General features: G+C 32.3%; 1 protein-coding gene across 2 annotated transcripts; it reads left to right on the forward strand.

The window, feature by feature from the left end:
* Positions 1-2,811: 2,811 nt before the first annotated feature.
* Positions 2,812-7,732, forward strand: LOC137826208 (uncharacterized). 2 transcript variants are annotated; one of them, XM_068632098.2, is made up of 5 exons: positions 2,812-3,117; positions 3,813-4,007; positions 4,717-5,398; positions 7,025-7,143; positions 7,226-7,732. In XM_068632098.2, exons 2-5 carry the CDS (start codon positions 3,912-3,914, stop codon positions 7,418-7,420), a joined length of 1,092 nt encoding a protein of 363 aa, XP_068488199.2. In that variant the 5' UTR covers positions 2,812-3,117; positions 3,813-3,911; the 3' UTR covers positions 7,421-7,732. The 2 variants fall into 2 exon arrangements, with proteins under 2 accessions (XP_068488199.2, XP_090153729.1); XM_090297603.1 differs by having other exon boundaries at positions 2,977-3,227.
* The last annotated feature ends 11,734 nt before the right edge of the window (positions 7,733-19,466 follow it).

Genomic DNA, 19,466 nt, shown 5'->3' on the forward strand with positions numbered 1-19,466 from the left:
AAGGTTTTTAAATCAAAATACGAGTTTAGAATGGTTTATAGATCCTCATCTCTTTGGCCTATAATTAATCAGTTTTATTCTACTATACTTGATTATACTTCTTAAACTGTTGGCACAAATTCTTTTATTAATTTCAAATAAATGGTGTTTTACTACTTCTTTAGCAAATATTGCAGGTTATCTGATGGTGCTAGCATTCCAAATACAGTCTCTCACTTTTGGACAAATTGTGATTGGAATATTTCCTTATCTTTACAACAAATGCCTCATTTTTTTAATCATATCATGGTTAGGGGGAACAAGATATTCCTAATTGGATTCTATATGAGTCTTGTTGTTTCACTCTTAAATCGGCTATGACTTTTTTCTTGGAACCAGAAGTTCCCTGTGGTTGGGGTAAATTCATTTGGTCCTCATCTATTCCACCTTCCAAAACTCTAGTAGTCTAGAAAGTTTTTCATGGGTGGGTTCCTACAGATCAACATATTTAGAATAAAGGTTTGCATATATGCTCTATGTGTACACATTGTGAAAAGCATGAAGAATCTATTCAAGATTTAGTTTTTGAATGTTCTAATGATTTGCATATTTTGAGTTGGGTTCGACAGACTTTTCTTACTTCTCATTTCTCTAATAAAAATGATCTTTTTTTTTTATTAAGAGTGATGGTAGTCCTTTGGTTAAATTGATTAAGCTTGTTGTGATCACTTTTTCTATTTGGATGATATGACATATGAGGAATTATGCTAAATTTCAGGATAAGATTGAGTTTCTAGGGCTATTTTGGTAATTAAAGATTTAACTTGTCTAGTGAGAAATTCGTCTGAAGCTTCAATGAAGAATGATATGTTGGATTTCAACGTGGTTAAGTTTTTTGGTATTAATACTCATAGTGGTAAAGTTCTTCGTTCTCTTACTGTTAGATTAGAGTTTCCTTAACCAAACTGGGTTAAAATTAACACTGATCGGGCTATTAGGGGTATCTTGGTCTTGCTACTTGTGGTAGTATTTTCTGTGGGAGTATGAGAGAGTTTATTGGTGCTTTCTCTATGTTTTTTGAAGTTCAGACTGCTATAGTTGTCGAGTTTTATGGCGTTATACATGTTATGGAGGAAGCTCAAAAGATGGGGCTTACTAATGTTTGGCTTGAATGTGATTCTGTCTTGGTTTGTGTTGTGTTTACTGCTAGACTAATGTTCTGTGGATGCTTCACAATCGATGGAATACTTGTCTTAATTACTGTGGCAAAATCAGGTTTAGGTTACTCATATTTTTCGTGAAGGAGATGTGTGTGCTGATAAGTTGGCTAATTTAGGATTTATACATAGAGAATCATTTCATTGGTATAATAAGCTTCCATCTAGTTTGTTCTTAGAATTCTTTATGAATATGTATAGTCTACCTATGTATCATTTTTGTTAACATATGGATTTTGGTCTAGTCCCCCATATTTTTGTATTTTTTTTCTTTTTTTTAATAATACTTTTTTCATGTATGACAGATAATTGTTGTTACTTGAGGTGTCAGCCTAACTAAAATGTCAAGTTGCATAACAATGCCTAACATGAAAGCTTTTATATAAAAATTAATGCATAAATATACCATTAGAATTAAAACCTATTGGAAAACTATGTTGCATTCTTCATATAAATTTTTAATCCCCCATTGTAGTACACTTTTTAAAGAAATTATAATTTTCTTATATTTTTATCACAATTGTGGAATTCAATTACTACAAATAATTTTGTTTCTTAGACTAATTGTTTTTATTTTCAAAATCACTTTTAAATAAGACAAATAATGCTAAATAAAACATATATATATATAATAATCCGTAAATAGTAAACTCATTAAATATTAATATTTAATATAATAAAAAATTATTTTAATATTAAAACTGTACTTGGTAGACACTCGATCAATGGTTTATCTTGAGTATAACTCGGTCCTCGGTGTGGGTTGACAAGTGGTCAGCTCGGCTATTGGGCTGGGACGGAAATTATGAGTTTTTGACCCAATGGAAGAGCCCGTCAAAAACAAATACAATGTGGCCGCCCCTACGTAGGGGTGAGACCTGTGTGTATGCACTAACAGATAACTGTGTATGTTTGTTTGTTGCATGTGGGATACATACAAAGTATTGTGATAAGTGCCGCTAAAACCCTAAAAGATAAGTGTGTACGCTTATAACAAAATAATTGATGCCTATGTCAGTGGGTTATTTGTTATTATTTTATGTGCTCAATTCTATTTTCAATTAAGATTTTATTATTTAAAGGGAGAAGTTGTTGCACGTGCGACCCTAAACACTAAACCCAAATGAATGTATGTTGTTTTCGCACACTAGACTAAAAACTATTTAATTTTTGTGAATCGACAAGAACAAAAACCTTAATTTTATTCAACTTTATTAATAATTAAAGTATTTGAGTATCTTTTTATCTTTATTAATTATCAAGTATTATTTATTAAAAAACTAATATTAATATACAATTAATTTTAAAAGAAGTATTTTAAAGTTATTTGATTAATTTTTAAATAAATACACATGACAAAATAATAAAGTAAATATTTAATTACCTTAATTATCAATACAATTGAAATAAAACCATTAAAATTAAATTTTATAATAAAACTGTTATTATTTTCCGTCATACTAAAAACAAACTCTCTAGCCTATTTTACTTGTGACGTGTCTGCATGCGTATCATAAATTAGAAATAATGAAACGATTAAAACCTTACCTTTCTCTCTCTCTCACTCACAGACACACACAATTATTAAATATAAATATAAAAATAAAATAAGAATATCCGAATGAACAAGAAGATGATGACGTATATCTTAGGAATGAAGAGCATGTACACGTGTGCAAGGTAGGGTTGTCAGAAGCTGAATCTTTAGTGTGTACGTTTCCTTATTCTGTCCCTCCTCGTACACTTCTCTACAAAACTCACAATTCCTCCCAAGTTTATCAAACTGTTCCCAAGCTTTTCGTGTTCAATCTTCTTCTCTTTTGACCCTTTGGAAAGCCAACGAATTGGCGAATTGTGGTGTCACATGACTCCTCCTGAAACTGGTTCATGAATTTGTTCTTCCCTGCTCTTCTTATAACAGGTATTCTCTTACCCTTTTCATGACCCAACATGCTGCTACTGAATTCGCTCCTCTTACTCAACATGGGTTTTTGTTTTCTGATCGAAAGCTCTTTCCTTTGTTATCACTTGGTAGGTAGTTGTTGCTATGGCGTTTAATAAACCCTCTTTTATTTTTTTGTTGCGTTTGATTTAATTTGGTGCGTGCGTGTCTTTTTTGTTTTTAATTTAATTATAAGTTCTTTTCTGAGGCAAATTTCTTCTCTTGAGTTGCTTCAGTGATAGTCTATGGTAAATTGATCAATGAAAGTTAAAGTTGTGTGTGTATAAATATTTATCTTTAGTTTATCTCTCTGTGGTGATGGGGAAAAGAGGCCAGTGTGGTTAGAACTAGAAGCTGTAGATTGTTTTGGACAATGAAGTTAAACATTTATGTGTGGGGAATTACTTGAAGATTCTGGTATGTTTTAGAAGATCAAGTTATAGGGTGGTCCCCATGTTGGTAGGTTATCTAATTTGGATTTATTAGATAAGGACATGTGTGAATGATTTTTCTTTATTGCTTGGGCTGTTGGATGGATGCTTATCAAATATAATTGTGCTATAGGCTGGAATTTATCTGCAATTCATGTTACATGTTTGTTATTATAATAAGTGATGACACTTGCCAATCATTTTAGTCTCTCTGTTGAGTATATTCTTTCTTCTCTATTCCAGATAATTGAATAGAACCATCTTGAAGTTGAGACAAGAGTAATTGCAAGCTTTCTCTAATCACACAATATCAAGGCAATTTGCTATTCCAGAAAGGATATTATGATCACTATGGATGTAAAGGGTATAACATGGGTTGGACATATGTACCAGCAATTTGAGAATTTGTTCCTTGAGGCGGAAGATGTGATGTACGAGGTATGTATTCATTGTCACTTGATTCAATACTTTTATGTTTTGCTTTGACCATTGCCGCCAGTAAAGTTGTATCTACTTTTGTATATCACTACAATTTTAATGTAATTATTGTCATAACTTATTAGCAATGGGAGTGTAGTCAAAGGTGTATGGAAAGTGCCGGAAGGGATCAGTGCCTCTTGCTGTTGAAGTGCTTTCCTTTAGTAGCATGAATATGATGTATGCATTTCCTGTTATGATTAGTAATTATAATGATCAACGTGATAAGAGAAAAACTACAGCTTAGGATTTTGTAAATTGAACATTTGTTATGTTTTAGTGTGAATGATTCTCATGACTAATAATATATAAGAAAAATCAATGCAAAAGAGAAGTATTTTACTGATTGTGTTCTTTTCAAAGCTTACACTATTTCTTTTGTATGATATGCCCTCTTTTGAAACATATTGCCTGCATTAAAAACCCCAAGGACTTTTCAGGTGCCTTTCTCCTTTGACTTACTTGATTTTACATGAGTGTTGAATGCAACTTTACTTATGTTTGTCTTGTTATCTATGATAATATTTCTGAAAGGGTTTCTGTGTATGCTCTTCATTTTTTAACAGTGATGGGTTAAACTGTTCTGTTCCGAGCCAGATTACCCTGCTATTATTAGAAGACATTCTCACCATACACTATATTCTTATATCTGTTTGTTCTTTCGGTATAGGATACAGTTAAGTACATAGAGGATCAGATGCAGGCTGTTGGAGAAAGTGTTAAAAAATTATATTCGGATATTGTGGGAGATTTACTTCCCCCAAATGAAAAGGTAGGCATTGAACTGTCTATAGATAAACATGCTGAAGCTGGGCTCTGTAAGAAGCCATTTCAAGTTTGTAACGAAAGACATGTAAAAAAACCTGATACCAAGCATACAATCGAGGATTCAAGGATTGATCATGGTGTTGATAATGTTGCCACACTTGCTACTCCATATAATGGAACTTCTAATGCTGATGCTTGGTTCATGTCATCTTTGAGAAGTTCCGTCAAAGAACACAATTTTAGTTCACCTTCAAGACAATTTGTTGAAAGAATGGATGTTAAATCAAACCTTCGTATTGATGAAAATCCAGTGAGTGAAAAAATGGCTGCAACCAAGATAATCGATGGAACCACTTTGGCAGGAATAAATGCATGCATGACATCGCAGTCTTGTGAGGCCTCAAACGATAACCAAAACCAGAATTATGGAGTGGCAAGGCTTAATTCTGAAACAGACTTTTCTAATGAAATTGAAAATGATAGTACCACACAGTTCCCCAATTATCCGGTACTAGTTAAACTAGCTGGAGAGAAACAAATTGATACCATTTCTTCCTCATGTGTCTCATTTGAAGAGCCAATTGGTGAGTACTTCGGTATCTCTTGGTTATAGTTTCAAATTTTCTAATTTGTTTAGGTTGATCACTGTTAATTTCTGATGTTTTTTGTTTATTAAGTATATAGTTTCTCTGGTAGGTTTCTAATGGATAGAAAACTGCAGTCCAATGGTTATACTTATAATAGGGGGGTTCTTTCTATCTTAGCTATGTATTAATTCAGATCATTCTATGTAGTTACTGAATTTAGACGTTGACTCGTATCATTCTGAAGAGCTTCTTACACTGTAGGTATTGAAAACGACATATTATTCAAAATTTCTAATGGTTTTAACCTATGGACCTATTTTGGTTGAAGTTGAATACTGAGGAACTGTATCATGGTACTGTTGTTTTTTGCTAATGTTAAATGAAAATAAGTAATTCTGAGATTTCCCTTCTTCTTAGCTGTATTTGAGAGGTCAGAACAATTCTATTGAAAGAATTTTTTTGAATCAGTTTAAGATCTACTATTGATCTATAATATCTGATGAAAAAGCATGGACACACACCATGATTTGCATAGCCCTTTCTATTACTTGCTTCATGTTACTTTGTCAAAGAGCTAAATATTCAGTTTTTCCTTCCCAGTTGAAGCCTAGTGGTTGAAAAAGGAACATTTAGGTTAGGTTGTGGGAATTAGGTGTGTGACATGGGATTTGTTTATTTTATTTTGAGGAGTTTATCATCTTTCTTTAACTTCAAGCCAGGATCAACTTAAAACTTTTGCACTAACCATGCTTAAATAGTTAAATAATTTACTGAGATCTTTTATGGATTTGATTCTTTCCCCTTTGATGGGCTCTAGATAGATAACTTTCCAACAACCGACAAATTTATGTTTCATGGAAGCCAATCATAAACCTTTACTAATGCAAAAATGCTAATAACACTTAACCAATTGAATTGCCAGCCTATTGAATTAATTCATTTGTTTTCTTTAATGACAATGGTGACTTTCCTAATTTTCTTTGACAAACTTTTTCAGTTTTACCGGTTGGTTGTATACACTTTCAGTATATAGAACTTTATGACAGAATCATCATCTGCCATTCTAGAATCTTGCCCATTTCTTTACATGTTCTATCTTTGCGGGTGTTATAATGGTTAAGGCTCCTTGACATTAATGTGTTATAGCCAATTCATTAATGGCTGAAAAAATGTTTTATCTACTCCATTTCTTGTCTTAAATGGATTTTTCCCTTTCACTAAACAACTCTGCTTTCTTTAGAGAACATGTGGAGAACTAGTAGCCATTCATGACCAAAAACATTCCTTCTAACAGCAAAATTTTCTGATTGCAATAAAAGTTGCATTTTAATCCAATTGGGATGTTTGATATTTTCTGAAATTTTCAATATATATAATATGTCCATAAATCTAGTGAAGTCACTCTGGAACCAACACACAGTAAGTTTTTATGAATCTACTACATTACGCTATATTCCATATCTCAGACATGCTGAGGAACATATAAGCAGATAGATAGATTAAGTCTTTTTGTTGGTTGTTGTAGTGAATTCTGATGTCACGGTACCTTCATGCATTCTATTAAGTAAGAAATTAAAAATCAGTTTCAATGTGACAAAGATTGATGGTTTGATACTGTTTTAGAACAAGGCCATAAAACCATGCAACAAGATCATCTGAAGCTGGAGGAAGCTTGTGTAATGGTGGATGGAGATGAAATTCAATTACCTCCCAAAGCAAGTGGTAATTTGAATACTAACAAGGTACACACTCTTGATTCCCCCCTCCTCTTTATTTCATACATATTCACATTCAACTCTAACTAAAACATTTTTCCATTTTAAGAAAAAATCGCGGCAACCCTTTTCTTTGTCGAAGAAATCTGCAAGAAAGCAAGAATATAAGGAGCTTGCAGCATGGTATCTTAACAGTGAAAAAGCAAAGGGAGATTGCATGGAGAATTTTGATCCAACTTTACCACAGGATCATAAGAAATCACTTCTTGGTAGTATGTCTGAACCTGAGTGGGAGCTTCTCTAACTCTAACACCAGTATGATTAAATTGTTTAGATACACACGTAGCCAATGCTACTACTTTGGATTCGCTCATTAGTCTTTGTGGAGATTTAAGATGTTGAAATGGTTTTAAGTTCATATAATGTTTTATGCTATCCAACCTTTTTCTTTTTGCTGCTCACAGAAAAGAGAAAAGGGGAAACTGTAATTAGGCCATTCAAATGAGAACCTCAAATAAAATATGTAAAACTGCTATCTATTTGATGAATACTGGACATGTCTATGTACATATTCTCCACTGATTGCCATAGTCAATTGCACATCCTTTCTGATTAATTTCATGATCCTGAAATATCTCTTGAAGTGACAACCAGAAGTAGTTCCCATCCACATGTGACTTTTGGTGGTTCTTGAATGATGGCTGTATGAATTGTGATGTAAAAAAAATCCACTGGAACTTGGAGTCTGGTTCTTGTTAATTAGTTGAGAAAACACTTAATTCGTCCTTGAAAAAACTATCAGGGTACATTATTTCTTAATAACATAACATGTTAAGTTCTTAATCACAAGTGCTGATTATATTGATTCTTTTCAAAGACTAAAGTAGCTTGTCTTAATGTTCGTGATTATTAGAAACCAGTGTAGAATTTTAGTCTTATTCATAAGAGTAACTTGTGCATTGCCAAAATTTCCGTAGACGAATATAAGGTTTCACTTGATGTTTTAGATTGGTTAAAATACTCTCTGTTTCTCTTTTTTTTTTTTCGGTTTGATTTTATAAATTTTAAAATTTAGAAGTTTCTTTCTAGCTCATCTTTTGTTTGACAAAATTGTTTTTTCGTCTATTTATTACTGACTTATTCAACTTGTTGATATGAGATCAACTGTAAAAATTTCATACAATATAGATATTCATTACATTAATTTAAATTAACATTATTAGCACAAAAAATTGATGAAAAAAAAATTTGATCTATTTATGACGTTTTAATATTCAAAGTGAAACCTTTTAAATTTAGGAGATCAAACGGAAATTAAATCAAAAAGATTTAGAGTATATTTTTGTCTTTTTAATTTAATAATTATTCAAATGTTTCTTCCTGTATCTCCATAACTTCTTGTGGTACTCCATTTTTTTAAAATATCAAAAATACCTTTTGGACTGCAAAATTTAGAATGCATTTTTAAGAATAAAATTATCTTTTGTCTTATATATGAGGTGCCAATAGAAGTTTTGGAGGTGCAGAAAGAAACAACTTAATTATTCGTATGAATGCAGAGCAAGCCCAAGTTTTCATGAAAAAACAAGTTTTTTCTTCATGCATCCCCCATTTTTTGACTTGCACCCTTTCAATTGGATGAAATGATTGAATTGCTCTTATGGATTTTACATTTTTCTCTCTTCGTCCCCTTTCTCTTCTCTCTATGCTTACAAAAGAGGGGGAACGGGGTAGAGGAAGAAGAAGAGAGAGATCGTGTTAAAAGAAAAGTTCTTTCTAAAGTATATTTTATATGTGCTACTTTTAGAAAACTCATTTTGAAAAGTTTGTTTTAGAAATTTTATTATGGAAAAATTATTTCGAAATATATTTCATGCATTTTGGAAATTCTATTATGGAAATTTTGTTATAGAAATCATTTTTAAAATTCTCTTCTAGAAATTCCGAAAACCCCTTTCTAAATTTTTTGAAAAGTATGTTTCAGAAAATTTCCACAATGATTAATATGAAAGTCGCTTTAAAAAAGATATAATAGTTATTTTTGAAAATTATAGAGATTCAGAAAGAAAAATAAAAAGTTGGAGGAAGAAAAGGCAAAATAAAAAAATAAAAAAAAGGGCTGGTTGGGTTAGAGAAAATTGCAGTGTGAATATTTTCCAAAAGTTTATTACAAAATCTTAGAATCGTCACATTGATTAAGTATACATGAAGTTAGAAAATCAATGTTACAATATAAATTTTTTTTCTTAATATCCACTAATAACCTTGATTCACAAATTGTATCAAATTTATACTCAAAATTATGTTGGGTATGAAGTCAATACCAATTGGGTTTGGCCGATTAGACAATATGTTTAGTGAGTGAGTTTAATCATTGTACACAATTGAAGCACAGGTGAACATTGTTCCGTGGCTTCAAGTGGGAGATTGTTGGGTATGAAGCCAAGACCAATTAGGTTGGGCTGACTAGGAATCATATTTAGTGAGTGGGCTTAATCATTGTGTCCCTTTTATAATCTCTATTTAAAGAAATCATTGTACTTGTAATTGGTGTGCAACATAACAGAATGAAAACCTAATAGTTGCACGTGTGGATGTAGGTTGCAGTTGGCGACCGAACCATGTTAAATCCTGTGTTGTTTATTTTCTGTAGTTGATTCGTCATTATGTGTGTTGCTTCTGCGTGCGTTTTTTCATCAAATCACACATCCTACACAAGCATGTCATTTCATGTATGTATTACATTTGATTTAATGCAATAATCATTCCAGCAGACAATTAAAATTTCTTTTCTTGTAATAAGATTTATAAAGAATATTAATCATAGTACATAACTTCATATGTGTGTGTATGTCAACATTTTACATTCATAAGATATTACAAAAATATATAAGTTTTGTAAAATAATAATTTTTTTATATCAAAATAAAGGACTGTCTATATATTTAATATCTTCCAAGGATATTAAAACTAAGTTCTTCATGATCAACATCCTAGAGAAGATCTCTCAAAATGTATTCGAATAACTCTTATTGAATATGTTTTGCTTCTACTTATTTTGTAGTTACATATGAAAGAAAAACACGAAAAAAGTGAGGTCTTTGTAAGTCTAAAATATCAATATAATAAACTTAACATAAAGAACAAACATCGAGGCCCTAAGATTTGACCTACAACTATAAGACCCAATCTCACTTTATCAAATATATGAATCCATATTCCACTTTTGTTGATCCATTATGAACATAAAAAATTACTTGAGAAGTGATTAGATAGTTGAGTATTTTTCATTAAAATTATTGGTATGATTATAATATTTTTCTTGAGAATATTGGTAATTTATCAGCTCACAAAAAAATATATGTACTCACTACCTAACTTTGGTGATGTTGAGAAGTATTAGGTAGTCCCAAGTTTGGCCTATGAATATCTTAATCCATTATTTTGAACTATCAAGATAATCACATACTTGGTAAATACTTCCTTTAACCCCACCATGGTTCCTGTCTTTCATCTCGCAATGTACCAAACTGTGATTTCCCAAATACAAACACTCATACATTAATATGGTCTCAACTCATTACAATGAAGTCTATAACTCTTTCTCAACTAACATATTCTTTGATATTTTCAAGAATTACATAGCGTGATAACTATTAGGATACGCCATATTTGTCTTGACCAATAATCTATATACAACTTCAAAACATATACAAAGTATGAAAATAATAACACATCATATATGTAACTTTCTTTAATCCAATTTCATTCAATAAAAAAATATTTACTTTTATTTTATTTTTATTATTACTTTATACCCATTTCTTCAAATTATAAAAGGATGATGTTTAAAATAATATAAAATAAATTAAAATATGAATAATATATGTAACTTTCTTTAATCCAAGTTCATTCAATAAAAAAATATTTACTTTTATTTTATTTTTATTATTATTTTATACACGTTTCTTCAAATTATAAAAGGATGATGTTTAAAATAATATAAAATAAATTAAAATATGAATCAAAGTAAGAAATTTAAATAAATAACTACATATGAATAAGTATATAATAGACAAATAAAAGAATAAAAATATAAGTTAGATAAGAGGACCAATGCATAACTGAATATAAATTTAACAATAAAATAATATATAATTAGAGATAAATTAAATTATATAAATATAATTTTAATAAAAAGGATAAATGTATAATTAGAAAATAAAGTATATAAAAATAAATTAATTAAAGAGGACCTGTGTGAAAATAAATTAAAATAAAAAAATGTCAATTTAATAAAGATGACAAATGCGTTTGAAAATAAATTAAATGACATAATTATAAATAATTAAAGATAAATAAAATAATAGAAGTATAAAAAAATAAAAAAAAGTAAAATAATATATAGTTCAAAATAAATAAAAGATTAATAAAATACTAAGTTTATTAAGATTAATAAAATAAATAACTTAAACCAACTTACCCATTTCCTTACTGATTAGAGTGACACATTATAATCAATGTTAAAAGTGCTTTTAAAATGTTAAAACTTCCTACAATCCTTTAATAAAAGGTTAATAAAACAATATAAAAACAATTTAGCCCCACTTCCCTATTTCCTTATTGATTGGAGTGACACATTATAATCAAGGTCAAAAGGTCAAAAGTGCTTTTTAGAAGGTTAAAACTTTTTACAATCCCTTGCTTCAAACTACCAAACATTTTAATAAAAAATAAAGGAATATCTACTAGTGATAATTGAAATTGGTTAAGAAAGATACAAACTTTAAGGATTAGATAATATTATCTAGATTTAGAGGATAACATATAACTAACTAGGACTTATAAAATAAATTTATTATTATGAAAAATAAGACTAAACTTGGATGTTCTGGTTTGAGGCCATTTTAAACTTTGAACGTTGTGGGGTTAGGTAAAAATTTTCTTGCCTCCACAAGATAGCACGTTATGAAATCATGAAAAACCTCTCTCACCCACTCTTTCCTTTGTTCCTAACTTCCATCATTCGAATATTCATGACGTCAAAGGATACAAATTCCTTATTTAAAAAGATGGAAGAAAAGTTTTACACCATTAGTCTGCCGATCTAGACCTCTAGATCCAATGTTTACCACCTTTCGGCCATGATTAGCCCATCCACATGGTCCTTGTTGGTGTAAAACTATGTGAAAAGCTAAGGGATTGGAATCACACGAAAGAGGGTAAAGCCACCTGTTAAGTTCGGTCGAGGTGAGATGATTCCATTCGACAATAAAACCTTTAATTTCATGTTCTCCGTGAGGACTCGTTCGTGCAATCAACGAAGTCGGAAGAGTTTGTGACAAAGATTGATAGAATTAATGTTTGTTAGAATGTATGGCTTTAAACGAGAGTGGGGGTGAATTGTTTAAAGGGGGTTTTCGAAAAAAATTTAAGCTAGAATGAAATTCTTTGCAAGAAACTAGATTAGGAATTCAGTTAGCCAAGAAACAAAGCTCAAAACAGGAAAGCACCAGAAAAACAATCGGTTGTTTCTGCGAAACAATCGGTTGTTTATACTAGTAAAACAATAACAACTGAATTTAAAAGAGTTTAAGGGAAGAAAGAGATACACAAACAATTTATACTGGTTCACTCTTAAGTCAATAGCTACATCCAGTCCCCAGAATCCACTGGCAATCCACTAAGCAATCAATTACAGATTACACACAAACACCACCAAAGAAGTGACCTTGATCCCCTCAAGAAACACACTTCCTTTGGCTCAGCACACCCACCAAGAATGTTGATCTTGGCAACCTCAAGAGCACACAACCCTTCTTGGCTTTACAACACCAGAATGTACAAAGTATTCAAAACGAATTACACTTGTTATAGAATGAACTGAAATCAATACAGATGTAATCCTATTCCACTCTCTCTTGAGAAAACCAAAGCTCAAAGGTGAAAACTCAAATCTTGAAAGCAATCTCTGAAAAACTGAAATCTGTTTTTCTCTTTTCTTATTTGTTATAAAACATTAACAAACTATTTATAGCTTTCAAAATATTGGTCAAAACATTTAAAACAGGAGCGCATTTAGTTTGAAAATCATTTAAAGCACACTTAACTAACAAAACAAATTCTGTTAAGATTTTCAAACAAACAATCGATTGATTTCACGAAACAATTGATTGTTTTTGTTTGACAGCAATTCAACCAACCAAAACAGTTTTCAACCTTTTCAAAAACACCTAAGTGTAAAACAATCGGTTGTTTTGACAAAACAACAAGTTGTTTTTCACTTAGTTTAAAAAACACTTTAAACTTGAAAGATTTGAAAACACTTAAGCTTTAGATTCAACAAAGAGTGGATTACAAAGATAACTACCCAGATCCTACTCTAAAAACACTGCAGCAACTTCAAAGATAACTACCCAGATCCTACTCTAAAAACACTGCAACAACTTCAAGCAACGTCAGCCTTCCATCAAACGCTAGGATTTGGATTCTTCAAAAAAAATTTATCACACTTGATTCAACAATCTCCCCCTATTTGATAAAGACAAATCCCTGGTTGCTTGTGTTAGACTTGTTTGAATCTGAAGCAGTTCCTGCAAAACAAAGCTTTATACAATACATAACATCTATAGCAGTAGGTTAGAAAAGCAATATTACTAAGCACTGTATCAGACAAAGAATTGATTGTTTCCTCGATTCAATCGATTGTTTCTGTCAGCAGAAGCAGAAAATAGTTTTAATTTCAGAGTTTTGAGAGTTTTAACAGTTTGAAACATATTATAAAGGATAGGCAACACAAAAACCAACCAATTCTCCCCCTATTTGTCTTCACAAATAGAATTGAAGCACAATTTTAAGAGAGATTTTGAGAGTCAAGAATGCCTAACTCATTTCTTAAGAAGAAAAACCTTTCTTTTGATAGTGGTTTTGTTTCAATGAAATTCACTTCACAATCTCCATTGTTCACATGATCTCGTATGAAGTGATGATGAATCTCAATGTGCTTAGTTCTTGAATGCTGAATCTGATTTTTGGTGAGATTTATAGCACTTGTGATGTCACAAGGCAAAGGAACCTTACTGATCTTCAATCCAAAATCTGCAAGTTGCTGTTTAAGCCAAAGAATTTGTGCACAAAAGCTTCCAGTAGCAATGTATTCAGCCTCTGCAATAGAAAGAGCCACACAAGCTTGCTTTTTACTATGCCAAGAGATGAGACTTGATCCAAGAAGATGACAAGTGCCACTTGTGCTTTTTTCTGTCTAACTTACACCCTACAAAATCAGAATCTGAATAACCAATTAAGTGTATAGGAGAGTGAGAAGGATACCATAGACCAACATTGGTTGTTCCTTTGAGATATTTAATAATCCTCTTTGCAGCTTTGAAGTGAGTTTCCTTTGGATTTGCTTGATATCTTGCAAAAAGACATACAACAAACATGATATCTGGTCTACTTGTTGTAAGATAGAGTAAGGAACCAATTAAACCTCTGTATTTTATTTGATCTACCCCTTTTCCAGCAGCATCTGCATCCATATAACAGTTTGAAGGCATAGGTGTGCTTGCTTCCTTGCAACTTTCCATTTCAAACTTCTTTAGAATTTCTTTGCAATACTTTGATTGGCATAGAAAGATTTCATCCTTTGTTTGCTTGACCTGCAATCCAGGAAAGAAAGAAAGTTCCCCCATCATAGACATTTCAAACTCACCTTGCATAGCTGCCACAAATTCTTCACACAAACTATCTTGTGTAGCACCAAAAATGATGTCATCAACATATATTTGCACAAGGATAATTTCAGAATTTAACTTCTTGATGAAGAGAGTTTTGTCAATCATTCCTCTTTCATAACCATGTGACAAAAGGAAATTGCTAAGCCTCTCATACCACTGCCTTGGAGCTTGCTTAAGCCCATACAATGCCCTTTTCAGCTTAAAGACATGATTAGGATGTTGATGATCTTCAAAACTCGGTGGTTGCTCAACATACATTTCTTCATTGATGAAGCCATTGAGAAAAGCACTCTTCACATCCATTTGAAAGAGTTTGAATCCACTCATACAAGCAAAAGCCAGCAGCAACCTCACAGCTTCCAATCTTGCAATAGGGGCAAAGGTTTCTCCATAGTCAATCCCTTCCTCTTGATTGTAGCATTTGGCAACTAGCCTTGCCTTGTTCCTTGTAATTACTCCAGCCTCATCAAGCTTGTTTCTGAAAACCCATTTAGATCCAATGATGTTCATCTTAGCTATTTTAGGAACCAGAAACCATACATCATTTCTAGCAAACTGATTCAGCTCTTCATGCATAGCTTCCACCCATTTTTCATCTTTGAGAGCTTTTTCAATCGACTTTGGTTCAACTTGAGAGACAAAAGCAGTGTGCCTGCAGAAGTTTGAGATAGAGCTACGTGTAGAAACACCCTCCTTTATCTACCCAATGATGTTTTCCACTGACATATCTCTAGGTATTCTCCATTCTTTAGGTAACTCATTCTGCTGCAGGATTTCAATCGGTTGTTTCGATGAATCAACCGGTTGTTTTTCTGCACAGCAGTCCAACTTCTCCAAATTGATGTTCTGCTCATCCTCTTTTGTGCTGTTCTTTGAGATTTGAATGCTTTTGCGATCAACTTCATCGAAGACCACATGAACAGATTCTTCTACAGTCATGAGCCTCTTGTTGTAGATCCTATATGCATGACTATTTAGGGAATAACCAATAAAGATTCCAAGATCAGTTTTTTCATCAAACTTTCCTAGGTTTTCCTTTCTATTATTTAGAACGAAGCAGCTGCAACCAAACACTCTAAGGTGATTGATGTTTGGTTTCCTTCCATTGAAGAGTTCATAGGGAGTTTTCTTCAAGATTGACCTTATTAGCACTCTATTCATCACATATCAAGAGGTGCTAATAGCATCAGCCCAAAAATACTTGGGTAAGGAGGATTCACTTAGCATGGTTCTTGCCAACTCTTCAAGAGATCTGTTCTTTCTTTCCACCACACCATTTTGTTGAGGAGTTCTTGGTGCAGAGAAGTTGTGTAGGATCTCCATCTTCTCACAGAATTTGCTGAATTTCTCATTTTGAAATTCCCCTTCATGATCACTCCTTATAGAACCAATGTTGCTGTTTTTTTTGTATTTTGTAACCTTCTAGCAAGTTTTTTGAAGGCAGAGAAGGCATCACTTTTTGATTCTAAGAAGAGAGTCCATGTGTACCTAGAGAAATCATCCAAAATAACAAGAGCATAATAGTTGCCACCAAGACTCATGGTTCTTGAAGGTCCAAACAAATCCATATGGAGCAGCTCAAGGGGTTTTAAAGATGAAACAACATTTTTAATTTTGAAAGAATTTTTAACTTGTTTCCCCTTTTGACAAGCTTCACATATGTGGTCCTTCTCAAACTTAAGCTTGGGCAACCCAATCACAAGATCTTTTGAGATTAATTTGTTTAAGTGATTCATGTGAATGTGAGCAATTCTTCTATGCAATAACCAAGATTCATCATGCTTAGAAAGAAGACAACCTATAGAGCAAAGAAAAGAAATATCCAAGAGATAGCCATTGTTGATTCTCTTACCAATCAACATTACCTCTTTTGAGTTAGGAAGACAAATTTCACAAGAGTTTGTCTTGAAGATTACTTGATAGCCTTTGTCACATAGTTGGCTAATGCTGAGCAAGTTGTGTTTTAGTCCCTCTACATACAAGATATCATGAATAATCAAGATACTCTTATCTCCTATAAAGCCTCTTCCAAGAATTCTTCCTTTGTTGTTATCTCCATATGTTACATGGCCTTCTTGTTTGAAGGTGATGCTCACAAACTTTGATTTATCTCCTGTCATGTGTTTTGAGCAGCCACTGTCCATATGTTGCATGCTCTCCATCAAATTTCCCTACAAAGTGAAATTTCAAGTACAAAGATTTGGTCCCATTTTAAATTTGGGTCCTTTTGATTTACATTCATCACTGGAAACTTCAGAGTCTTTAGGAATCCATTTCATAATGCCTTTAGGAACAAAATATTTCCTAATTTTACAGAATCTGACAGAATGACCTCTTTTCATGCAGTAGAAGCATGTAACAACCGGTTGTTTCGACAGAACAATCAGTTGTTTTTTCTGGCAGTTTCAGAAATGACTTTGAAAACTTGCCTTGCTTGTTTTGTGGATTAAAACCTAATCCAGTTTTTCCAAAGACACAATTTTGAGATGCCAAGACATTCTCAAAGTTGGATTTACCCTTTGAAAGCTTATCCACAGTCCTTACAAGATAATGAACTTTCTTTTCAAAGATTTTCACAAATAAGAGTGTCACACTTGCAAGAAGAGTTTTTTTAAAGGATTTCAAGGTTTTCAAAATTTGTTTTTGAGTTTTCTAATTCTTCTTCCAGTGATTTGACTCTATTTTCAAGCCAGTTGTTCATTCCTTTCAACCGGTTGTTCAAGAGAGCCAATCAGTTAGCTTCTTCATGTGTTTCTTGAAAAGCTTGAAGCAATTGACTGTAATTTTCAGCATTTGAGGAATTAGAGGAACTTACATTGCTTGAATCATCTTCCTTTTTGGCCATGAAGCATAGATTAAAACCTTTTTTATTCTTCCTCCTCCTTCTTCTTGTCTTTGATTTCTTTAAATCAGTGGTACTCTCATGAGTTGCTTTGAGTGTATCCCACATCTCCTTAGCAGATTAACACTTTGCTATCCTGAAAAAATCTTTAGAATCCAAAGCAGATGTTATTATATTTTTGGCACAACAATCAAACTTGGCCTTTTCACTTTCTTCATTAGTCCATTGGGACCAAGGTTTTTTAATAAAAGATTCATTCTTTTTAATCTTTGGAGTGAAAGGGCCATTTCAATTGCATCCCAAATCCCTTGACCAATGGATTTAACAAGGATTTTCATTGTAGCCTCCCAATATTTATAATTCAAACCACAGAACAAAGGTGGTTTGTTAATTGAAGCACCTTCCTCAAAAGATAGTTTTCCAGCCATTGAAAAAGATTTTAGGATCAAACTTGAGTATTTTTCAAGTACCAAGCTCTGATACCAATTGCTAGAATGTATGGCCTTAAACGAGAGGGGGGTGAATTGTTTAAAGGGGGTTTTCGAAAACTTTTTAAGCTAGAATGAAATTCTTTGCAAGAAACCAGATTAGGAATCCAGTTAGCCAAGAAAGAAAGCTCAAAACAACAAAGCACCAGAAATACAATCGGTTGTTTCTGCGAAACAATAGGTTGTTTATACCAGTAAAACAATAACTATTGAATTTAAAAGAGTTTAAGAGAAGAAAGAGATACACAAACAGTTTATACTAGTTCACTCTTAAACCAAGAGCTACATCCAGTCCCCAGAATCCACTGGCAATCCACTAAGCAATCAATTACAGATTACACACAAACACCACCAAAGAAGTGACCTTGATCCCCTCAAGTGACATTGACCTTAAATCGGTTGTTTCGACAAAACAACAAGTTGTTTTTCACTTAGTTTGAAAAACATTTTAAACTTAAAAGATTTGAAAACACTTAAGCTTTAGATTCAACAAAGAGTGGATTACAAAGATAACTACCCAGATCCTACTCTAAAAACACAGCAACAACTTTAAGCAACTTCAGCCTTCCATCAAACGCTAAGATTTGGATTCTTCAAAGCTTTTGATCACACTTGATTCAACAATGTTGAAACAGGTAGGGTTCAGATTGTTCCATTTTGTAAATCCTAAAGATACGTATAGTTTTAATTCGTTCCTTGATTTGTTTAATTGTTTCAAAAGTTGCATGGCTTAGAAGGGTTTGATTCTTCAATGTCGTATATATATATATATATATATGTGTGTGTGTGTGTGTGTGTGTGTGTGTGTGTGTGTGTGTGTGTGTGTGTGTGTGTGTGTGTGTGTGTGTGTGTGTGTGTGTGTGTGTGTGAAATTGTTTTGAAAAAATAGTGTGGTGATGAATTTGATTTTTGGTGATTCAAATGGAAGATGTTATGTTCATGATTATAATTATGATTTGGTTAAGATTATTGAAGTTTTTTATTTCAAGAGGAGATAAGAATCAGTGTCAAAAGCGGAAGGCTGACCTAATCAGGCAACAATGACCCTAACGTTGGCCAGATTATTATAAAGTTGACTATGATTAGCCTTGACCCCATCTTGGTCGGATTATTAAAAAGCTCACTATGATTTGTATCATCCTGGATTATTAAAATGATTATCAACCTCGACCCCAACTTGGCTAGATTATTAAAAGGATGATTAGCCTCGACATTACTAGATTGTTAAAACATTGATTAGCTTTGATCCAAACTTGACAAATTATTAAAACGTTGATCATCCTC

The sequence above is a fragment of the Phaseolus vulgaris genome, chromosome 11 (assembly GCF_051622355.1).
Source record: "Phaseolus vulgaris cultivar YP4 chromosome 11, ASM5162235v1, whole genome shotgun sequence".
NCBI lineage: Eukaryota > Viridiplantae > Streptophyta > Magnoliopsida > Fabales > Fabaceae > Phaseolus > Phaseolus vulgaris.

Excerpts from the sequence above, each read along its gene's own strand:
- LOC137826208 (XM_068632098.2), top strand. The coding sequence starts at position 3,912 with ATGATCACTATGGATGTAAAGGGTATAACATGGGTTGGACATATGTAC. Across the intron at positions 4,008-4,716 it reads CGGAAGATGTGATGTACGAG|GATACAGTTAAGTACATAGA; the intron begins GTATGTATTCAT and ends CTTTCGGTATAG. Across the intron at positions 7,144-7,225 it reads GTAATTTGAATACTAACAAG|AAAAAATCGCGGCAACCCTT; the intron begins GTACACACTCTT and ends TTCCATTTTAAG.